This window comes from Mycetomoellerius zeteki, unplaced genomic scaffold (genome assembly GCF_001594055.1).
Source record: "Mycetomoellerius zeteki isolate Tzet28-1 unplaced genomic scaffold, Tzet1.0 scaffold25, whole genome shotgun sequence".
NCBI classification, from domain to species: domain Eukaryota; kingdom Metazoa; phylum Arthropoda; class Insecta; order Hymenoptera; family Formicidae; genus Mycetomoellerius; species Mycetomoellerius zeteki.
This window is the reverse complement of record NW_017257227.1, coordinates 3,676,673-3,696,366: the sequence shown is the minus strand read 5'-3', so window position 1 is coordinate 3,696,366 and position 19,694 is coordinate 3,676,673. Positions and strand designations below refer to the sequence as shown.

At 30.2% G+C, this 19,694-nt stretch overlaps 4 protein-coding genes across 5 annotated transcripts; 2 read left to right on the top strand and 2 right to left on the bottom strand.

Moving 5' to 3' along the window:
* The first annotated feature begins 2,021 nt into the window (after positions 1-2,021).
* LOC108723832 (leucine-rich repeat extensin-like protein 5) lies at positions 2,022-13,341 on the top strand. Its single transcript, XM_018449841.1, has 4 exons — positions 2,022-2,101; positions 3,284-3,402; positions 11,361-11,795; positions 12,841-13,341. Exons 2-4 carry the CDS (start codon positions 3,388-3,390, stop codon positions 13,096-13,098), a joined length of 708 nt encoding a protein of 235 aa, XP_018305343.1. The 5' UTR covers positions 2,022-2,101; positions 3,284-3,387; the 3' UTR covers positions 13,099-13,341.
* Positions 13,342-14,744: 1,403 nt separating this feature from the next.
* LOC108723830 (mitochondrial inner membrane protease ATP23 homolog) lies at positions 14,745-16,950 on the bottom strand. 2 transcript variants are annotated; one of them, XM_018449837.1, is made up of 6 exons: positions 16,872-16,950; positions 15,933-16,179; positions 15,691-15,736; positions 15,521-15,602; positions 15,138-15,362; positions 14,745-14,998 (listed from the first exon to the last, which is right to left on the bottom strand). In XM_018449837.1, the coding sequence occupies exons 2-6, from the start codon at positions 16,138-16,140 to the stop codon at positions 14,801-14,803; spliced, it is 759 nt and encodes a 252-aa protein (XP_018305339.1). In that variant the 5' UTR covers positions 16,141-16,179; positions 16,872-16,950; the 3' UTR covers positions 14,745-14,800. The 2 variants fall into 2 exon arrangements, with proteins under 2 accessions (XP_018305339.1, XP_018305341.1); XM_018449839.1 differs by lacking the exon at positions 16,872-16,950 and adding an exon at positions 16,267-16,330.
* A 76-nt stretch (positions 16,951-17,026) lies between these two features.
* On the top strand, positions 17,027-17,975 carry Tapdelta (Translocon-associated protein delta). Its single transcript, XM_018449842.1, has 2 exons — positions 17,027-17,378; positions 17,696-17,975. The coding sequence occupies exons 1-2, from the start codon at positions 17,130-17,132 to the stop codon at positions 17,954-17,956; spliced, it is 510 nt and encodes a 169-aa protein (XP_018305344.1). The 5' UTR covers positions 17,027-17,129; the 3' UTR covers positions 17,957-17,975.
* On the bottom strand, positions 17,913-19,348 carry LOC108723831 (proteasome assembly chaperone 2). Its single transcript, XM_018449840.1, has 3 exons — positions 18,927-19,348; positions 18,447-18,856; positions 17,913-17,930 (listed from the first exon to the last, which is right to left on the bottom strand). The coding sequence occupies exons 1-2, from the start codon at positions 19,257-19,259 to the stop codon at positions 18,449-18,451; spliced, it is 741 nt and encodes a 246-aa protein (XP_018305342.1). The 5' UTR covers positions 19,260-19,348; the 3' UTR covers positions 17,913-17,930; positions 18,447-18,448.
* Positions 19,349-19,694: the final 346 nt, after the last annotated feature.

Here is a 19,694-nt window from a genome sequence, read left to right as displayed (position 1 = left end):
ATGTAATCTGTGGGACAATATTTCAACACTAGTGGTTATTCCCTCGGTATATATACACAAATAAATAAATTATTTATATATATGTACATATGTATATCATTTTTGCTTGACAGAGAATACGTATAACATTATGTTGTTGCATTATTATTTACAGTGTTAAATAAATTAGATCTTATATTAAATCATATTTTATCATATTTTATCATGAAATATGTTTTACATTTTCCAATTTAACATACATAATATGAATGCTTTCAAAAGTATTTTCAAATAGAATTATTATTTTAATTACATCCTATAGCGACTACAAAGTTTTAATCAATTTTAGTGAGAGATACTTTTATTTTCCAAAAAGGAAGTAAATGTATGCTTCCCCTTCTCTCCCTTTCATAGTCTAATATCATTGAGTGAAATTTTTTTTTGTACGAGGAAACCCTCTTTCCCAGACATTTACCCTCATTCCTAACGTTCTCGACATAATACGAGAAACCAGGATCTCGTTATCTCGAGGGAGCGTCGAGCGCGTTTTGCCCTCCCCGATCACTGTGAAAGATTCTACGGCAAGGTAAAGGCGCAGTGATGAAGCAAGGGTGAGACAAGATAAGGCAAGGCAAGACACGACAAGGTAAGGCATGGCAAGGAAGCCGCCCCTCCGTATGACGAGGGGCCCCTCTACTTGATCTACCGCCTACCTGTGAATCCCAACACACTGTTCAAGAATCATCTTATTAGAGACCCATGCTATATAAACCCAACGTACCAGCATGCCGAGTAGTTACGTACCGACTTTATTCACAGTCGTGCCGGAGAGTGCATCGACGAAATAACAGCACAACACATATACACGCATCCCGTTCGTATACGCATACGCACGTGTACTACATATAATCCGATTGTATCACCTCGTTTTTGTGAAACCCTCCGCTAAAAGTTGCTGATCGCGTAAAACCCTCGAATCGACACGAACGCTAGGCGAGATCCCGGTGATATATTTCATCGTGTCTCAGTGATGTATCGTCACCGATTATTGAAATTGATTTATCGAAGATTTTTTTTCAAAGCAGTGCAGCAGTGCACAGTCAACCAGAGAGTTACGCATGATATAGTTCTATTGATTGAATAGTTAAATTATTTGGTGTTTTAGGAAATGAAAAATATAATTCTATTCGTATCTGTATAAAACTTCGTCGGGTAATTTCAGTGTGTTATTAAATTAAAATGTAACGCTAATTCGATGCTCTTAAAAAAATGTTGATATAAATAATATCTTTGACTTATTGGAATATTATTCATAAATAGTAGATATTTTCCTAAAGTGTTTTTTAGGTACTCGTGATATTTTTTTCTTAAAAAGACAACATATTTATATATAATTAGTAACAGATCACATCATGTAAAAATAATAAATAAAATTTTGTAAAAAAATAAATAAATTCTTATAAATTAAAAAAAAATTTTTAATTTTATAAATTAAAAGAATACATTTTCAAAAATATTACTGGAAATTTTTTTGAAAGAATAAAATAAAAAATCATTTTTTCTAAATGAATGTAAATGAGAAAATCAATTTATATGTACTATTTGAATATATATTCAAGTTTTAATTGTTATATTAAATCTATTTTAAATAATATATAATTCGTATCAGACATTTATTTACAATTTTATGTGTAATACGAAAATTTTGGAGACTACAAAAGAATTCAAAATATGTGAAATATATATTAAAACACTATATATTGTAAAAACGTGTCGAAAACATCGTCGAGCGCGTTTTGCCCTCCCCGATCACTGTGAAAGATTCTACGGCAAGGTAAAGGCGCAGTGATGAAGCAAGGGTGAGACAAGATAAGGCAAGGCAAGACACGACAAGGTAAGGCATGGCAAGGAAGCCGCCCCTCCGTATGACGAGGGGCCCCTCTACTTGATCTACCGCCTACCTGTGAATCCCAACACACTGTTCAAGAATCATCTTATTAGAGACCCATGCTATATAAACCCAACGTACCAGCATGCCGAGTAGTTACGTACCGACTTTATTCACAGTCGTGCCGGAGAGTGCATCGACGAAATAACAGCACAACACATATACACGCATCCCGTTCGTATACGCATACGCACGTGTACTACATATAATCCGATTGTATCACCTCGTTTTTGTGAAACCCTCCGCTAAAAGTTGCTGATCGCGTAAAACCCTCGAATCGACACGAACGCTAGGCGAGATCCCGGTGATATATTTCATCGTGTCTCAGTGATGTATCGTCACCGATTATTGAAATTGATTTATCGAAGATTTTTTTTCAAAGCAGTGCAGCAGTGCACAGTCAACCAGAGAGTTACGCATGATATAGTTCTATTGATTGAATAGTTAAATTATTTGGTGTTTTAGGAAATGAAAAATATAATTCTATTCGTATCTGTATAAAACTTCGTCGGGTAATTTCAGTGTGTTATTAAATTAAAATGTAACGCTAATTCGATGCTCTTAAAAAAATGTTGATATAAATAATATCTTTGACTTATTGGAATATTATTCATAAATAGTAGATATTTTCCTAAAGTGTTTTTTAGGTACTCGTGATATTTTTTTCTTAAAAAGACAACATATTTATATATAATTAGTAACAGATCACATCATGTAAAAATAATAAATAAAATTTTGTAAAAAAATAAATAAATTCTTATAAATTAAAAAAAAATTTTTAATTTTATAAATTAAAAGAATACATTTTCAAAAATATTACTGGAAAAATTTTTGAAAGAATAAAATAAAAAATCATTTTTTCTAAATGAATGTAAATGAGAAAATCAATTTATATGTACTATTTGAATATATATTCAAGTTTTAATTGTTATATTAAATCTATTTTAAATAATATATAATTCGTATCAGACATTTATTTACAATTTTATGTGTAATACGAAAATTTTGGAGACTACAAAAGAATTCAAAATATGTGAAATATATATTAAAACACTATATATTGTAAAAACGTGTCGAAAACAAAGAAGTACAAAAAACGAGTATTCATAATCAATTTATTTCTTTCTTGATTATACATCATTTAAGAAAATATATAAAGAATTAATTATCGTGATTTATTGCAAAACCGTCATGTATATAAAAATGATCGTCATCCAACGCATTCGACCCTTTTCCCCGCGTTCGTACTCATTCGCTCACAATCATAAAATATCTCTCGCGAGCATATATTTTGCGTAAATAGCGAAAGTTGCCACCGTATCATTCTCATACAGTGTTAATTTGAAACTTTTTCAGTGCGCGTTGATTCGTCTAAAGGGTTCTTTCGTTGTTGTTTCCGCTAACGAGTACGCGAGTTAGCATTGTTCCAGCACGATCGACTTGTATTACTCGGCCAAAAGATGTATTATCTGCAGGTACGTGTCGGTTTAATTTGTCTAGTTTTAATTCACCTTATATATCCGGTATAGATTTATAAAAATTTAAAATTGATATTTTTGTTATCACGGATCGCGTGTATTATTTAGTAGGTGTAATTGCAATCACATGTATTACAGTAAAACGCGCGGTATACCACCCACGTAGTCAGCATATTCACATAATTAAGCATCAGAGACATCATAAACTTCGAAAACGGCAGTCAGAGTTTTACAATCGTAAAAAAACCGTAAAATTGATTATTAAATCAAAAGACGAATTATTAGAAAGGCCTTTGCATATAAATCCTCGCTTCACACTTTATTGTTCATAACAGTTGCACTTCTCGTTTATTGTCATTCATTATAATTATAAATAATTTATGATAATTTGCAGCGATAAAAATCAATTGTTAATTTATTGTCGTAAGAATAACGAGATATTTCTTGTCTGTCTGAAGAAAAGACAAGTGATCTTACGCTGATGGTATAAGTTTTTGATACGCATGAAAAGTTCAGATCTTCAATTGTCAATTACAAATATCGTTTATTAATTAAGGAAGTATAGAGTCTTGCATAACGCATTATGCGTAAGACAATAAACCAATCAAAATCTTTCATTTCTTTCCTTTCCGTGAAATAAAAGACTCTAATTGGTTGATTTTCTTATGCTTTATGCATTGTGCATTATGCAAAGGTCTCCAGCCTTATCTTTGCAAAAAAAGTATGAATAGAAAGAAGTCCAGACAAATTCCCGGAGAGGAGGTGCGTGGAACTTGTCTTGTTATACATGCATTGATTAGCTAAGATTATTCTCCTTCTTTACTCCGCGCGACCTTTACATCATTTGTAAAACTTCATTACGACTCAATCCTTCCCCTCTGCTACCCAAAGAATGAGCGCGTTGATAGAACAGTTTTGTTATAAATCACTTACTGCTGTCGCCTAGTTAATTCACTCGCTTGATTAATCAAACGATCTCTTATCCCTGCGGCAAATCGATGATCGTTGCATCCACCGTTAAATACTTACATGCTGTTTCTGATGCAGATAAATCTAACTAACTGTCGATCATCTGACAAAGAATCACGGTCACAAGATATAAAATTATCTCATTTGACGGACAAATTTCATATAAATAAGAGAGAGAGAGAGAGAGAATGAATTCATTTTAACTTTCACTAACAATAAATATCTAACAATTAATTATGTACTACAATGTAGAAACTTGTGAAAAATTTAGATTTTCCTTTCGATAAATTCAGTTCTGTGGGGATTAAAGTTATCCGTAAATTCACAATCCGGCTGCCATTGTCATTAGCGTGTCTCATTATTTCTTCTTATTAAAATATGAAGAAAAGCGATTACAACAATAGTCGGTGATATCATCGCCGGGCATAATATAAACGTCAGATGCGCGCCCACACAAACGTATGCATCGACATTATAATGAGATATTAATGAACTAACGGGCACATGCAATCGCATTTGTCAGTCTCGCTGGAGTAGCTTCTCACGCTTCTCCACATTTCGATTGACTACTGGAACGAAGTTGCGACATCTCACGAAGTGTTGCACTGCCGCGATACAAGTCTTTAGATGCTCTCACTTTCTCTCTTTCTCTCTTCCACCCCTCCTCTCTCTCATTCTCTCTCCTTCTCTCTTTTTCCCTCTCTTTCTCTCTCATGTGTATTTATATTTTATATTTAATACACACATCTTTTCTAGCGGCGCATTGCAATCGAAGTACAGGGTTAAGAGCATAATATAAAGGTCTTGACTGTTGCAATAGAGCACAGATTGCCTACTTGCCTGCCGCATCTCTGAACAACATTGACGTAACACACTGTCGGTATTATTGATTCGGTCTGCTCCTTTTTCACATCGATTTTCTTTCACGTCACCGGCCGAAGCTAATGGCAGCGAATCGCGCGTATTGTCGCGTGGTCTGTTATTACGTCAGTAAAAAGATTCGCGATAGAACTCCTGTTGTGTTTATTGTATGCGAAATCGTGGTCTCATCGTTGCGCACGAACAACGTTTGCTAACCGTTCTTTGCCTCTGTCATATTAATTCTTAACACTGCGCGAAAGCAAGTGATCCTTTACGAGTTTACGCGAGCACATTCCGTTTTTCTTTACCTCTGTCATTTTCAATTAAAATCTGATGAAAAAAATTGCTATTTCAGTTGCAACATATGTGAATAACTTAACACATATATCTATAACATATTACATAAGAAACAATAAATACTAAAATTATATGTATGTATTGTATTCATAATTCATTTCGAAATTTTTTTTATCACGCATGTCCTTTAAATAAATACGTTGTAATTTGTAATAAAATATAAAATGTAACATTTCGAAAATAATTATGAAAATGACCGTTAATTAATTGCAATGAATGCAAATTGAGTAATCTTTATATATATTTCTTCAAATTTATTGTTAATTTTCTTATGTTATTTTCATTGCTTATACTTTATAATTCATCTCTTGATTCATGTAGAGAAAATTATTGTAGTCATTACATAATTAATCGTAAACAATTCTCTTGTAATAAACCTTTTAAATCTCAATAAAGTTTGATCTCTTTTACATAATTATGTGCTTGATATAAAATTAAAAAATATGTTTATAAAATAATAACACTAATCATATTTGAAGTCAATTATCTAATATCAATTATTAATATCTGATTTGAATGTTAGTATAATGTATTTCAAAATAAAACATTTCTCGTAAAATCACAAAATGTTAATATCAATTGAAGCTATACAACAGATTAATATCAATTAATATAATATAAATATATTGCATAAATACGATATCGAAATATTTGAAAATGAGAAAATTATCAAATATATATTTATGTACAATTTTATATTAATAATAATTATCAGTTTTAAAATTTATATTATCACCGTAAAAATATTGTTTATATCTCAACTTGTATGATTTAACATAATAAATAATGTAATAATATTGATGATGACTGACATTGAAGATGATAAATATACGATAGATTAGAATTATTTTATCCAATTCATGTTTCGTCATAGACTATAATTATTTCCATCAATCTCATCAAAAGTCGCAACTCGCGGTTGATATGTTGTGCTACGGAAAAAATATCTCTCTGGCATCTTGACGTATTAAATATCAAACCCAGTACCAGAGGAGAGAGAGAGAGAGAGAGAGAGAGAGAGACGCTTGATTTATTAAAATTACACACTTCATAACATGACTCGCGGTATGGCTCGTACTTGTAACTGATAAGCTACGCGACAAATGTCAGTTTACACACGAGAACGATTGTGGCGATATTTAACACCGGATCTGAAAGTTGAAGAGCATCTATTGCACATGTAGATGCCGGTGTAATACAGACACAAGATCCTACGATATTAGACACGCAGCATGGTAGAATCAACCCGGTAAAAAATTGTTCATGCATGAATATAATAAATATGTATAAACATACATGTAGAAATATTTATAAACATATAAAATTATATATAAAATACGTCTATATATGTTCATACATCCTTCTTTCTTTCGTAAAATTACTTTTTAATGTAATAAAAATTACATTGGAAGGAACTTTGCAAAAGGATTTTATAAAAGAAAGAAGGATGTATGGACATGTATGAACATATTTCATATATAATTATACATATATGTTTATGAATATTTATACATATTTATTATATTCATGCATGAAAAATTTTTTATCGGGAAGACTCGATAGAAATTCGATATCCGGCCATATTAACCGTCATAAAAATCTAATCATTTCGATTTATTTTTGTAATATTTACATTCGAAAAAGTAAGCTCAGATATTCTCTTTCGCAATAAAAAAAATGAGGATAAAAATAACATACTTTACACGTACATAATACTTTGCCTATATTTAATACTGTATTTAAAAATAAAAATGTTTTTCTATATGATAAAATATAAAAATATACGACACTTTATGTTGCGTATATCATGAAACGATGAACTGAAATATATATCATGATAAAAATAGATGAAAAAACAGCCAAAACTCTGTAATAATATATACGATAATTAGAATACAAAAGTAAATGTGAAACCTATGCATCGAATGTCCATACGCATTTGTGTTTATGGCATACTATAAGTTATCTACATCAGAGTTTACGACATCCTCACGGCTTATTATGTTCTCATTATATAGACCTAAACGATTTCTCAAAATGTCGACTGCTGACATATGTTCCGGTTATAAAAACACGTCTTCGTTGCGCATTCGTATCGCAAATGCGAAATAATGCATTGCCATGGTAAACTTGCAACGTCTTTAACTTCGTAAGATAACTAATAGCCACATTTGTAACGCTTTATTACGCATCAAGGCGTAATATTACATTTATTTCAGTTTCATTACATTGAAAAGATCTGTTATTTAAAGATAAATGAGTCTTTTATTAGGTTTGGTAATATTTTTTATCAATGCAATAATGTAATACATAACGATACAACAAGAAATACATTTTAAAAAGAATTGAGAGAAAAAGACAAAATTTATTATACACAAGATCATAAATTTATAATTTTTGAAATTAGAACTGTGTAGCCTACCCATATTTTTTAATTTATTTCTATTTATTTCTTCCTAATTTATTTCTTTCTAGTAATTTCAAATCTTCTTCTGACGTAATGATCAAAAATTAAGAAATTTAATTTCTCAATTAAAAGTATAACATAAAATTAGAACAAACAATTATTATAATTATCATTTGTGAAAAACAGATTCACTTTAGTGAATCTTAATTTCCGTCAAAATTAAAAAATCTTTTATATTAGATTATTTCATAGTAGAAGTATTTTTCTTTAATCAAAAAATTTAATCTCACACGAAATTCCGATCATTAGCTCTATTTTTGTGAAACGCTTAAATATAAATGCAAAGAATTCATACTTTCTTTCAGGCGTACGGTAAATTATCCCAAAGTCTTTTAAACTTAATAAAAACTACACATCATAATGTACAGCAGCATAAGAAAGATTTCTATCCCTTCAACGGCCATAACGAAGAATATATCCATTGGTTTAAAATCTAAGATCTCACAGAAGACGATAATATTTAATAATATTCAGTTTAAAATCGCCGACATTTTTTTCTCATTACGAAGAATTGCTCATCAGTGTATAACTGTGACATACATATTACACAAACTTTACGAGGTGCAATTTTTTTCTTAATCGTACGTTTAAATCGTTTTCCTGACAATTCTTTAGTTTACTAATGTTCGTTTTTATCAAGATTTAACTTTAATCTTGGTTTAACTTAATGTTTATTTTTTTCAGTTTTCAGAATTAGAGAAGGATAAAAGATATGTTAAACCGAGATATTAAAGTTAATCTATATTGGTAGAAATAGACATGACACTCATTTGTTTCGATTTGGAATCAACAATTTACTTTTTAATCAATAGTATTCTTTTACACAATTCAACAAATAACATTAGAACGAAATCAGTCTTTCCCAAAATTTTTTGATTGCTGAATACGAATCCAATTTTCAAATTGCTCCATTATATTATAATTTTGAGAAATTTGCAGTTGTAAAAAGAACTATTTTCATGTATGTTGTCATATTATAAATACAATATGTAATCTGTTGGAAAAGTTTTTATTGCAATCAAAATTAAATATATCATTAAGACTTTCAGCCCTCAAAAGAAATGTGTTGCGTCGGCTATAGTTGATAAGATATTCATAATTAAATGTTGCGAAACAACTGTGAATTAGATCATTAACGATTTACCAAAGAACTTTCAATTAGGGTAACTCTAGTATATACACCGCACCTAACAAAAACTTAATTTATTAAGTATTATTTACTATGTTTAAGATAAATAAACTGTACCAGTAAAAACTTTGTACTGTCTACTACCATGAAAAAAATATTAGAAATCCAAAATATATATATACTTATTGTTCGTATTAAAAAAAGAACTTTTTGAAACCTTTGCATTTTCGCTGTACGAGTACCCCGTATTGTATATCCCATAGAATGGGATATACAGTTACTTATAGGTAGGTTCACGAAAAATTTACAAATAATGTTTATAAATAAGACATAAAATGACACAATAACTTATAAAATGTGCTTACAAAGTTTTATTAAAGAATTATATATATATATATATAAAACGAATATTAAAATTATGAAGTACATATTTTATGTAATGCATTTTACTGCATTTAGTGCACTGAATCCAATCTGCGCACTTTGTATGCTTTGGGCATAAATCTCACACGGTAAAAATGCATATATCTCCCTCTCCCCAAACAGGTGAAATCAAGAGACACGGTAGTGTCTCGCGCCAAGTGAACGCGCAGCGTATATATACAAGACATCAATCTGAACAAAGAATATAAGAACTAAGCAGTTGTAGTTTGCCATACTCCATTCTTTACTATCCTTTTACACTTATGTATCACCAAATAACCATTAAGCCTTTTAGAATCTCTACAATAATCATTTTATGTAAATTATGATATATGATTGCGCTACCACATTGACAAATGATTCAAATGACAGTAATTTTATTAATACTAACAGTAGGAAACTCATAACACGATACTAATATAACATAAAGGCATATAATAGAATGGTTGCATGCACATTATCCCCATTCCTTCTAGTTTTACTGACTTCTGTGATGTAAATCCTCGTGTGGCGTCACAAATACTGGAGTCACCCCATATTTATTTAAACTTAAGGCTTTTTAAGTCGCTACAAATCCGATATCAAAATTGACAAATTCAAAATAGTGCAGTCAATATAATAGGGCAGATAACAAAACTTAAAAAATGTCCGAATTGTTGCGAAAATTTATGTAAAGAAATTTTTCATTATTTTTAATTCATAAAATTTTTACATCAAGTTCATGTTCAGCGATCTAAAAAAATCTTTAAATAAATATAATTGAAAACTATTTAGTAAATTATCAATGATCTAAAATTCAAACTTTTCTGCAACATTTAACTATATGAATATCTTATTAATTATAGCCGACAGAAAAAATTTCTTGAAGGCTACAAATTCGAACAAAATACTTAACTTTGATTACAATAAAGCTTATTTAGCACGTAATATCACGTACATACATATGTAATTATAATATGATAAAGTACAAAGAAAATAATCTTTTTTTGCAATTATAAGTGCAAATCTTTTAAAATTGTGACGTGATAGAGCAATTTGTAAACAGGATTTGTATTTAGCATCCGAAAAGACTATAAGAAATGACTAGTAAAAGTTATTTTTTGTTAAACTGTGTTATATAATCTAAACAAGAATATGTAAACCAATATTACGAATTGACAGCGCAGATGTCTCTCATATTCAAAACATGGTATTAACTCGGAATAAATAGCGGTTAATTTCAATCTCTACTCAGATTCTCTTCAATCAAATGTTGGCCTGCGTATTCTAGTGAGCAAACTGCCTGCATAACGACAATTACGGATTAGCAACAGATTTGTTCAGATGTTGCAAGAGATCATCCATGTCCGCATTAAACTCGTATTTTATCGGCAGAGTCTGCTGATATAATCTAATAGCAGATTGTCGTTCAGGAACTGAATATATATAGAATCGGTCATTTTCTAAATATTTAAACTGTGTTAATTTAAATATATCATACAAAACGTAGATTCTGCTCAGTTTCTACAGAATATTATATTCTATCATATAGCAGTCTGTTATATTTATGTTGCATTCTGTCGATAAAATTTGTCGCAGAGCTTTTCAAAATCTCAACAGATTTGGCTATCCGAATATAACCCTTGCTTCGATTTTTTTTTTTAAGCGAGAGATCAATCTTTATTTTATTTAATTCTACTCTATGACTTCTTCCGTAAAATACGTTCCGAGAGGATGTATCTCACTAATGACCCGATTTCTCCTGCACAGCTGATCGTGCTCTGCGTGACGGTAGCCAGCGTTATTGGTGATCTGCCACCAGGCACACGGCGCAATACTTACTTGCCGCCAGAGCCGACGAAAGGTTACGCGTACAGTAAGCCGCCGATACCATTTCCGAAACCCACGCCGACGGTGTCGTTTCCTACTTCAGGCTTTCCTGGACCCAGACCGACGCCGTCCTTCCCTACATCTAGGCCAACGCCGCCCTTCACCGGAACCAGGCCAACCTTCCCCGGAACCAGGCCAACCTTCCCCAGACCGACACCTACCTACCTACAACCTACCAGAACTTCAGGAACTTTACCGCCGTCACCGAGCACAGGATATCCTAGAATAGTACCCACACCTCCTTTCCCAGACTATGTCCCAGACAGCAATAATAGAGGCATTAGTGATAGAAGACCTCCCGGCGGTGGTCCTGACGTAAGTATAAATTGTACTAAACAAAAATCTGTATCTAATATTTAACTGATTTTAAAGAGATACAGAGCAAATGCATACTTTGCTTATAAAAAATCTGCACTTTAGGAACTGTAGCTGAAAAATTAATTTTTCTTTCATCTAATATATATAGATATATATATAGATCTAATCTATATATAATAAAATAGACATCTATATATAATAAAATAGACATAGACATTTAAAAATTGATAGATAACACCTCTCAAAATTGGGAAGTATCCTATTCAAACAGTTTGAAGTAGAAAGTTCGAATTCAATTTTGGATAAAAATAACTTAAATAAAACCATTGATTTATTTGTTTGAATAGTTCTAAGTCAATATTTACTAAATGTAAATATATTTATTTGATACAAAAGCAATTAATTTAACTATTTTCACTTTTTTCATTAAATATTTATTTTCTGTAAATAAATATTTACTTTGTACTATTAAAAAAAATACCTAATATTAATATTTAGTAAATTTTTTAATAGATTTAAAATGGTTCGGACATTAAAGAAAATTCAAGTAAAAATAATATAGTATTCATTAAAAAAAGGAAATAAACAGCTCTGTGCTTGCTCTATTTTCAGATTTGCAGTTAGATCTAATTGATCGAATAGTTCAAATTCTTAGGCTTGAATTATTTAAATAGTTAGGAGATTGAATTTTATATTATATTGAATTATACATATTGTTACAAAAATATTATTTGGATTTTAGGATTGAATTATTTAAATGATTCAATCTTAAAATTCATACTGTTTCAACTGTTCAAACACATATTTGTATCTTTCTTTGTATCGTCGCAGAAAAATGTAAGATATACGATAATCTATATTTAACTGATATAATCTCTCAATTATGAAAAATAAGTATGACTTTATTCAAATTAATAATCATTTTATATTTTTTATTTTTATCCGAATGAGATGATATAATTGAGGTTTGTATGTATAAAATTATAGATATAAATCGATATTGCACACGTATTTAATTTTTTAATTAATGAATGCATTGCAGCATGATCATCATCATCACGAACCTGGCATGCCCTTTGATTTCAACTACGCTGTGAAAGAGGACGCTTTCGGCAACGATTATTCACACAATGCCATTAGCGACGGCGAAGTCGTCCGTGGTGAATATAAGGTACAACTTCCGGACGGTAGAACGCAACTTGTGCGATACACCGCGGATTGGCAACACGGTTTTAGCGCACAGGTTTCTTATGATGGAAATCCTCGCTTCGACGGTGGAAATTTCAATCGAGGCTATTAGCTTTAGCGTCGGGTTCTAGGGTTGTTCAATTTCTGTTAAATCAAAAAGACTACAGAACACAATGTCGCATATACTGCATGTAACAATATTTTTAAAGATATTGAAGATTAGCAAGAATGTATCATGAAAGTATGATAATTACGTAGAAGACAAATGTTCGCTATATATTTCTTAATACGATACCAATAATAACGTATTCAGCGTTTTAAAATTGACGAAAAATTCACACATAACATCCTTCGTAAAATTTCAATTTAACTCTTTCTTATTAAAAAAGGCGAACAGAGAGATAATGTTTGTAACTTTTGAATTTTAATATTTCGATTTCGATATCTATATATCGATTCGATATTTAAAATTCAAAGTCAAAATTTTACTAAATTCTACTTCTATTTGAAAGATATGAATAATAATTGTAATGTTTATATGCAATTGTTAATCGTAAGAAGCTTTTTCATAGCTCATAGCTGAGGAAAATTACTAATAGAATTTATTTTGCTTACTATTATTAATAAACAAATAAAAATCTATTTTTAACATAAATTTCATAAAAAGTAGTGCTATGTATCTATTCAACCAATTTTGAAACAAATTGTATATATATTGATGTGATCCAATTTTCCTTTTTTTCAGATTTAAATAAATAATTTAAATAACTAATACAGGAAATAATAAATAATTAAGAAACTTACTTATTTCATCTGTGATATATAATCATTATATTATAATAATAGTATTATCTATTTTATCTTATGTTCATTAGATCACAAACCAATTTCAACAGCAAATATAATTGTTGCAATTGCGTAAATTGTTGGATCACATTAATTTATATTATAAATAAATATCTCCTATATATTTTATTAAGCAATCAAATTATATTTTTTAGCACTGCTTTGATAAAAATCACACAGAATGAAAAAAATAGACATAAAATAGACATATAGTACTCTATTATTTATACTATTCTGTCTTGCTTTACGCACCAAAATCTATTGTTTTATCTTCAGTATTTGAGAAATTATCACATAAATAATTTAAAACTCTAAATAATTAATATAGATAATTACCGCTAAGAATATTATAAATATTATAATATAAAATTAATTCGCAATTGAGCTATGTAATGAGGTGGCTACAATCATATACTTGAGAAAAAAAATTTACTTACAATAAAATTTAAACACAATGTTAATATCCTCTTTTTCTGAAACACTGCCAGATTTATACATAAATAGAAATATTTCTACAATCAACCCTAGTTTCAACTGATATATGTAATATAAACAAAAAAATAATTTTTTTACTAATCTCTATATTAAATAAAATTTTTAAACTTTTTATATAAAAATATTTAATTACTGTTAAATGTTCAACCTAATAAAGTCTGTATACTAAACTTCCATCGATTATCTTTTACTTGACTATTAATATTAACTAGTATGTAGATACTTAATAGTATCTGGAGAATAAAATCATTATATATATACACATACATATATACACATATAAATATATATATATGTATATATATAATATGTACATATACTATGAAAAACAACGGCTAAATGTGGATAAAAAATAGAATTTATCATATGATGTTAATTGTAATAAATACTAATAAATATAATCAAACAAAACGTGTATCTATTATTGCATTCATACTATTATGTATAATTTTTTCATACAATTTTTTAAATATTTACATGTCATATCCATATAAATGTCCTTCCGCATATGCTCTCGGCATATCAAATGAATTCCTACGAATTCTTCTGCCAATTGGTTCTAAATCATTATAACACTTTGTAAATACTCTCTCTATAGCTGCTTCTGCAACTTCTTTTGATACTTTGTGCACAGCCATTACTGACAGTCGTGCTTTGTGTTTTACACAATTCTGTATAAAAACATTATAAAATTAATAAAATTAGAAATTAGAAATAACGCTCATACAAGAATGAATATATTCTAAAAGAAAGAGAAGAAAAAGATACATAATCACTTGAATCAATCTCTTAAAATCTGGTAATATTTACCTGATGTGTAGCTTTTATATTAATAAAAGACGAATCGCCTTGTAATAGTGAACTCATAAAACTACAGTGTGCAAGATTTGCTGCTCTAATTTCTGTACAGGCTAGATGATCAATATTTTTCACTTCTAACTTATTACGGCAGTAATCAAACATATGAATCATTTCATGTAGAAGAACTCCCCGAACCATGTTTTCATTATGTGCCGAATTTTGACAGATAACTATCTGTAAAGAAAATAATTTTATTTATAGCATACATAATTATGGATAATGTACAGTAAAACAGAATCTATTTTTTATAGAAATGTAATACAAAATATTTCGTAAGTAAAATATTTAGCAGCCCAAATAAATTTAGTCAAGCAATTTGAAGAAATATTTACCTGATTAAATTCTGAATCATATCCACCAGTTACGATCGGATTACACACTTCACAAGAAATGTGTCGTCGAATATCTATTTCACTGGAATATTAATAATAATAATCTAGTCTAATAAACAATAATGGAATGAAATTATATATATATATAACATAAAAAACAATTTACAAACCATCCAGAACTCTTCAGTGCTCCCATCATGAGTTTTACTATAGGACCTAGAAATAACATATAAACGATGAAAAAACGATATTAGATTTAATTATATAAAACAAAAAATAAAATGATAGATGTTATATTTATACACAATAAAAGCAAATTAAATTAATATATAAATTCTATTTATGAGGCATTAAAAGTTTGTGAATCATACTTCGATTTCCATTTCTTTTGTATAAATAAGAGATATCTTACTATCTTTTATGCATTTATAGACATTGTATTCACATCGATTATTGTCTATTGATTCACGTCCCTGAGCGCCAATTAATATCTTAAACCAACTGTGCTGAAATGTTCCTCCTCTCCTTTCTGGATACATATCAGATCCCCATAAATCTTCTGCTCCTTGGCTAACACCACTTTCATCTCTTTTCCCTTCATTCTCATTCTTGACTGTCATGGTCGTGCGAATAGAAAAATTGATACGATAGAAATAAATCTGAATAAATAAATATTAATCACACTAAAATTTATTATATTATCAGTCAAATATTCTCATGCAAATAAAGCATGTGTATCAATGTACATTTTCTAATTTGAGGTTATGATAAATTACATCTCATGTGATCCACATCCACACTGTCCACCACAGTCGAAAACACATTATCACAATTGTAGCCAAACAATTGATAAAATATTTAGAATTTTAGAATATATACAATTGAACAAAGTTGGGAAAGTTACTTTATAAGTTGCTTATATACTTCATTTTTTAGGTTACCTTGTAAGTATTTATTTTAGAAATCGAATACAAAAGTTTGGGTATTTTATTTGTCGTTATATTATGCTTTATTTGTTCAAATTTCGTATTACTTTTTATACTAAATTTCTATAACACTTAAAATATGTAAGGTAACATGTAATATGTAAAAAATAACTTTTCCATCCCTGCAATTAAATTTAATTGAATAATTAGATCCAAAAGCATGAATTCATTATATTCAACTATTACTTATTAGCAATGTAAATTATAAAATAGTACTTTAAAAAAATATAAATGGAGAAAAAATTGGACAATACTCGGTATTATCTCTATTATCTTGAATTGAGATGAAAATCATAGTGAGTAAATTCAGAATATTAAAATATTTAAAATATTTATAATTTCATTGATTTAGAATATTTGCTCACTTTTATAATTTCTCCTTTGAAAATAAATCGATCCCCAGATCTTGCAATAAATTCTTTTCACGTTTGTTCACCAGACGGCGTGTCGTCATGTATGTGTTGCGTGTATCGACGTGGCATGTTTAGGGTTAGGTCGGTAGGTGGCCGGTTGGAATTATTAGCGTAGTTCGCGCACGTTGGAACGGTTGGAAGGCGCATATTCCAACATATTTATCGTAGACAGTTGCCAAAATTGTTGGAAAGAATATTAAAATTTTCAAGATGAACAAGGTTATTTTCTTGTGCGCGTTAACGAGTTTAATTTCCGTGGCTTTCGCCGAGACCTGTCAAAAACCTGAGATCGTCGCATCGTCATATGTGACGGAAGACGCGACGGTCCTCACGAATGTCGCTTTTACCATGCAATTCGTGTTGAAGTGCAACAACGGTGTAAAGGGAATCAGTTTGTATGCCGAAGTCGAAGGCAAGACGTTGCCGGCAGTCAGATTGAGCGCCGATAATAAATATCAGGTAATATATCATATACTTTTTTAACGTTGCTTATCTTAACATAAGCGAATCAAATTGACATACGTCTGAATTAAACAAAGATTGTAAATTAAACGTGCGACAATTCGAACAAAAATAATAACACACAACATATTTAAAATATTTTTAACAATTTACTTATTTTGATTTCGAATTATTAATTGAAAATTGAATTTGAAACCATCTAACTTTGTCTAGTACTTTAATAAAAATCATCAATGATAACACAAGACTCTGATCAACATGAAAGTCATCAATGATAATTTAATACTCATGAAACTATTTTGCCTGTGCTATAGATATCCTGGACAGAAGATATCAAGAAAGCAAGGTCTGGTGATTATTACATAAAACTGTATGACGAGGAAAAATATGTTGCTGTTCGTAAAGCAATAAGGAATGGAGAAGATCCTGATAGTGTGAATCCCTTAGCAGTAGTTGTTCTAAATAATCCGGGAATTTTTCTCGGTCCTTGGGTAAACTCCGAATTCTTAGCCGCTTTCTTAGCTATTCTTGTATCCTATTCGGCATTTTCTGCAAAATACAAACTTCTAGCGTAGAATATTTTTTTTGTTATTAAAAAATAAACATTTAAATAAAATATTTGAATAAGTATTATTTATTTCCTTAGAAATAAAACTTAATAAAATAAAATTATTTGTATATATTTTTATATATTCCATAAAGAAGTTAAATTATACATTACAACATATACATAGGATGCGTTCTACTTGGTGCTCACAAGGCTCATATAAATTTCTTGTTTAATTGGTAAAAAAGATGAAATGGATACAAGAACGTTGCAGGTACCAAGTGAAACAAAGCCATAAGTTTTTATTACAATTTACTGCATTCACATCTAAACCATAAGGAATTAAGTTTTTTTGAACATAATATATCGTTAGTTTTTTGATATAGATACTATAGTCCTTTTCATATAAATTATATGAATAATGTTCTAAATTGTATATTACATTCAAATATACACTTGTATAGCAAAAATATTATTATTTTAAGATTAACAGAATAGTACAAAATATATCTAGATACAATCAATACATATCCTCTGATGGCGGCTTCCCAAATAAGTGTTTCCAAGACGGTGGATACTTCAAATTACTACTGCTTGTTCCTAATACATGTATCCATTGATTTAAATAGCACACCAGAGCTATTGCATCTTCTATATTATCCCCTTCAGAACAGAATTTGAACAAGATGGCGCAAGGAATGTCAGCATTGGACAGAAAGTTGAAGATGCTCTTAGCAAATCCACCCCCTGGTATCTGCAATCTTTCCTCTCCAGTCACGTCTTTCGGTTTATGTGGAATCCAGTTGAGGTCATCAAAGAGTTTGCCAGTCTGAGACTGTATACTAGGAGAGGCAACATATCTCAACTTGAGATGTTGCGGTTGGACTTCCCTTTTTGCATAATCATGACTGCTTGCAAGAATTATTACCTGTGAAAAAAATTTCATAAAAAAAAGATAATTGCGATATTATTAAGAGTACAGAATTAAAATATATTACTTTAGCTATTTTTCTCTCGGTGACAAACTGCTTCAGTTCGTTGAAAAATTCTAAAAGCTCGCCAACATACGGCGATCGGATCTGTATAACAACAATACGTTCCTTGATGCCTGCATAAATATCAATTGCTGTAATAATCTCATTCGAATGCTCGTGATAGGCGTTTGCACCAACGACAGGTATGAATGACGCGCTAAAAATTTGACCGACTTTTGGAAGGTTAAGATTCGAAATAAGTAAGTCAACAGACAGTTGTCCAACGTTTCCGACCGCTACCGATGGCAAGATGAGCGTATAATTCTCCAAATCAATATCCTGCGTTAATTTAATCATTTTCACATTTAATAATATTACTATTTCAGAATTGAAGTATGAGGTAAATATTACAAGATGATATGTCACATCAATACTCGACAACTCAACCGGTAATGCATAAGTGCGAGTTTATATGCACTTCAAGCACTTGCATTGGTCGCGTTCAGCAAACTCAACTGTTGTGGAGCGAATCCGTGAGCGCTCGCTGCTATTGGTGTATTCTTTTAGATTATCCAATAGCAGCGAGAACTGAACCGAGCACGAATTAGGACGCGTTTACACGGTAAAGCAGAAAGCGGAAAAGCAATAGAATAGTAGTAGTCGCACTAGTAGTCGACAATTTCATCTTTTTGTACTACTTACTACCAGCGCGAGTTGTGATTGGCCACTGCTTTTCCACTTTCTGTTTTTCAGTCAACCGATAACCTATTAGGGCGCGTTCACACCTTGATG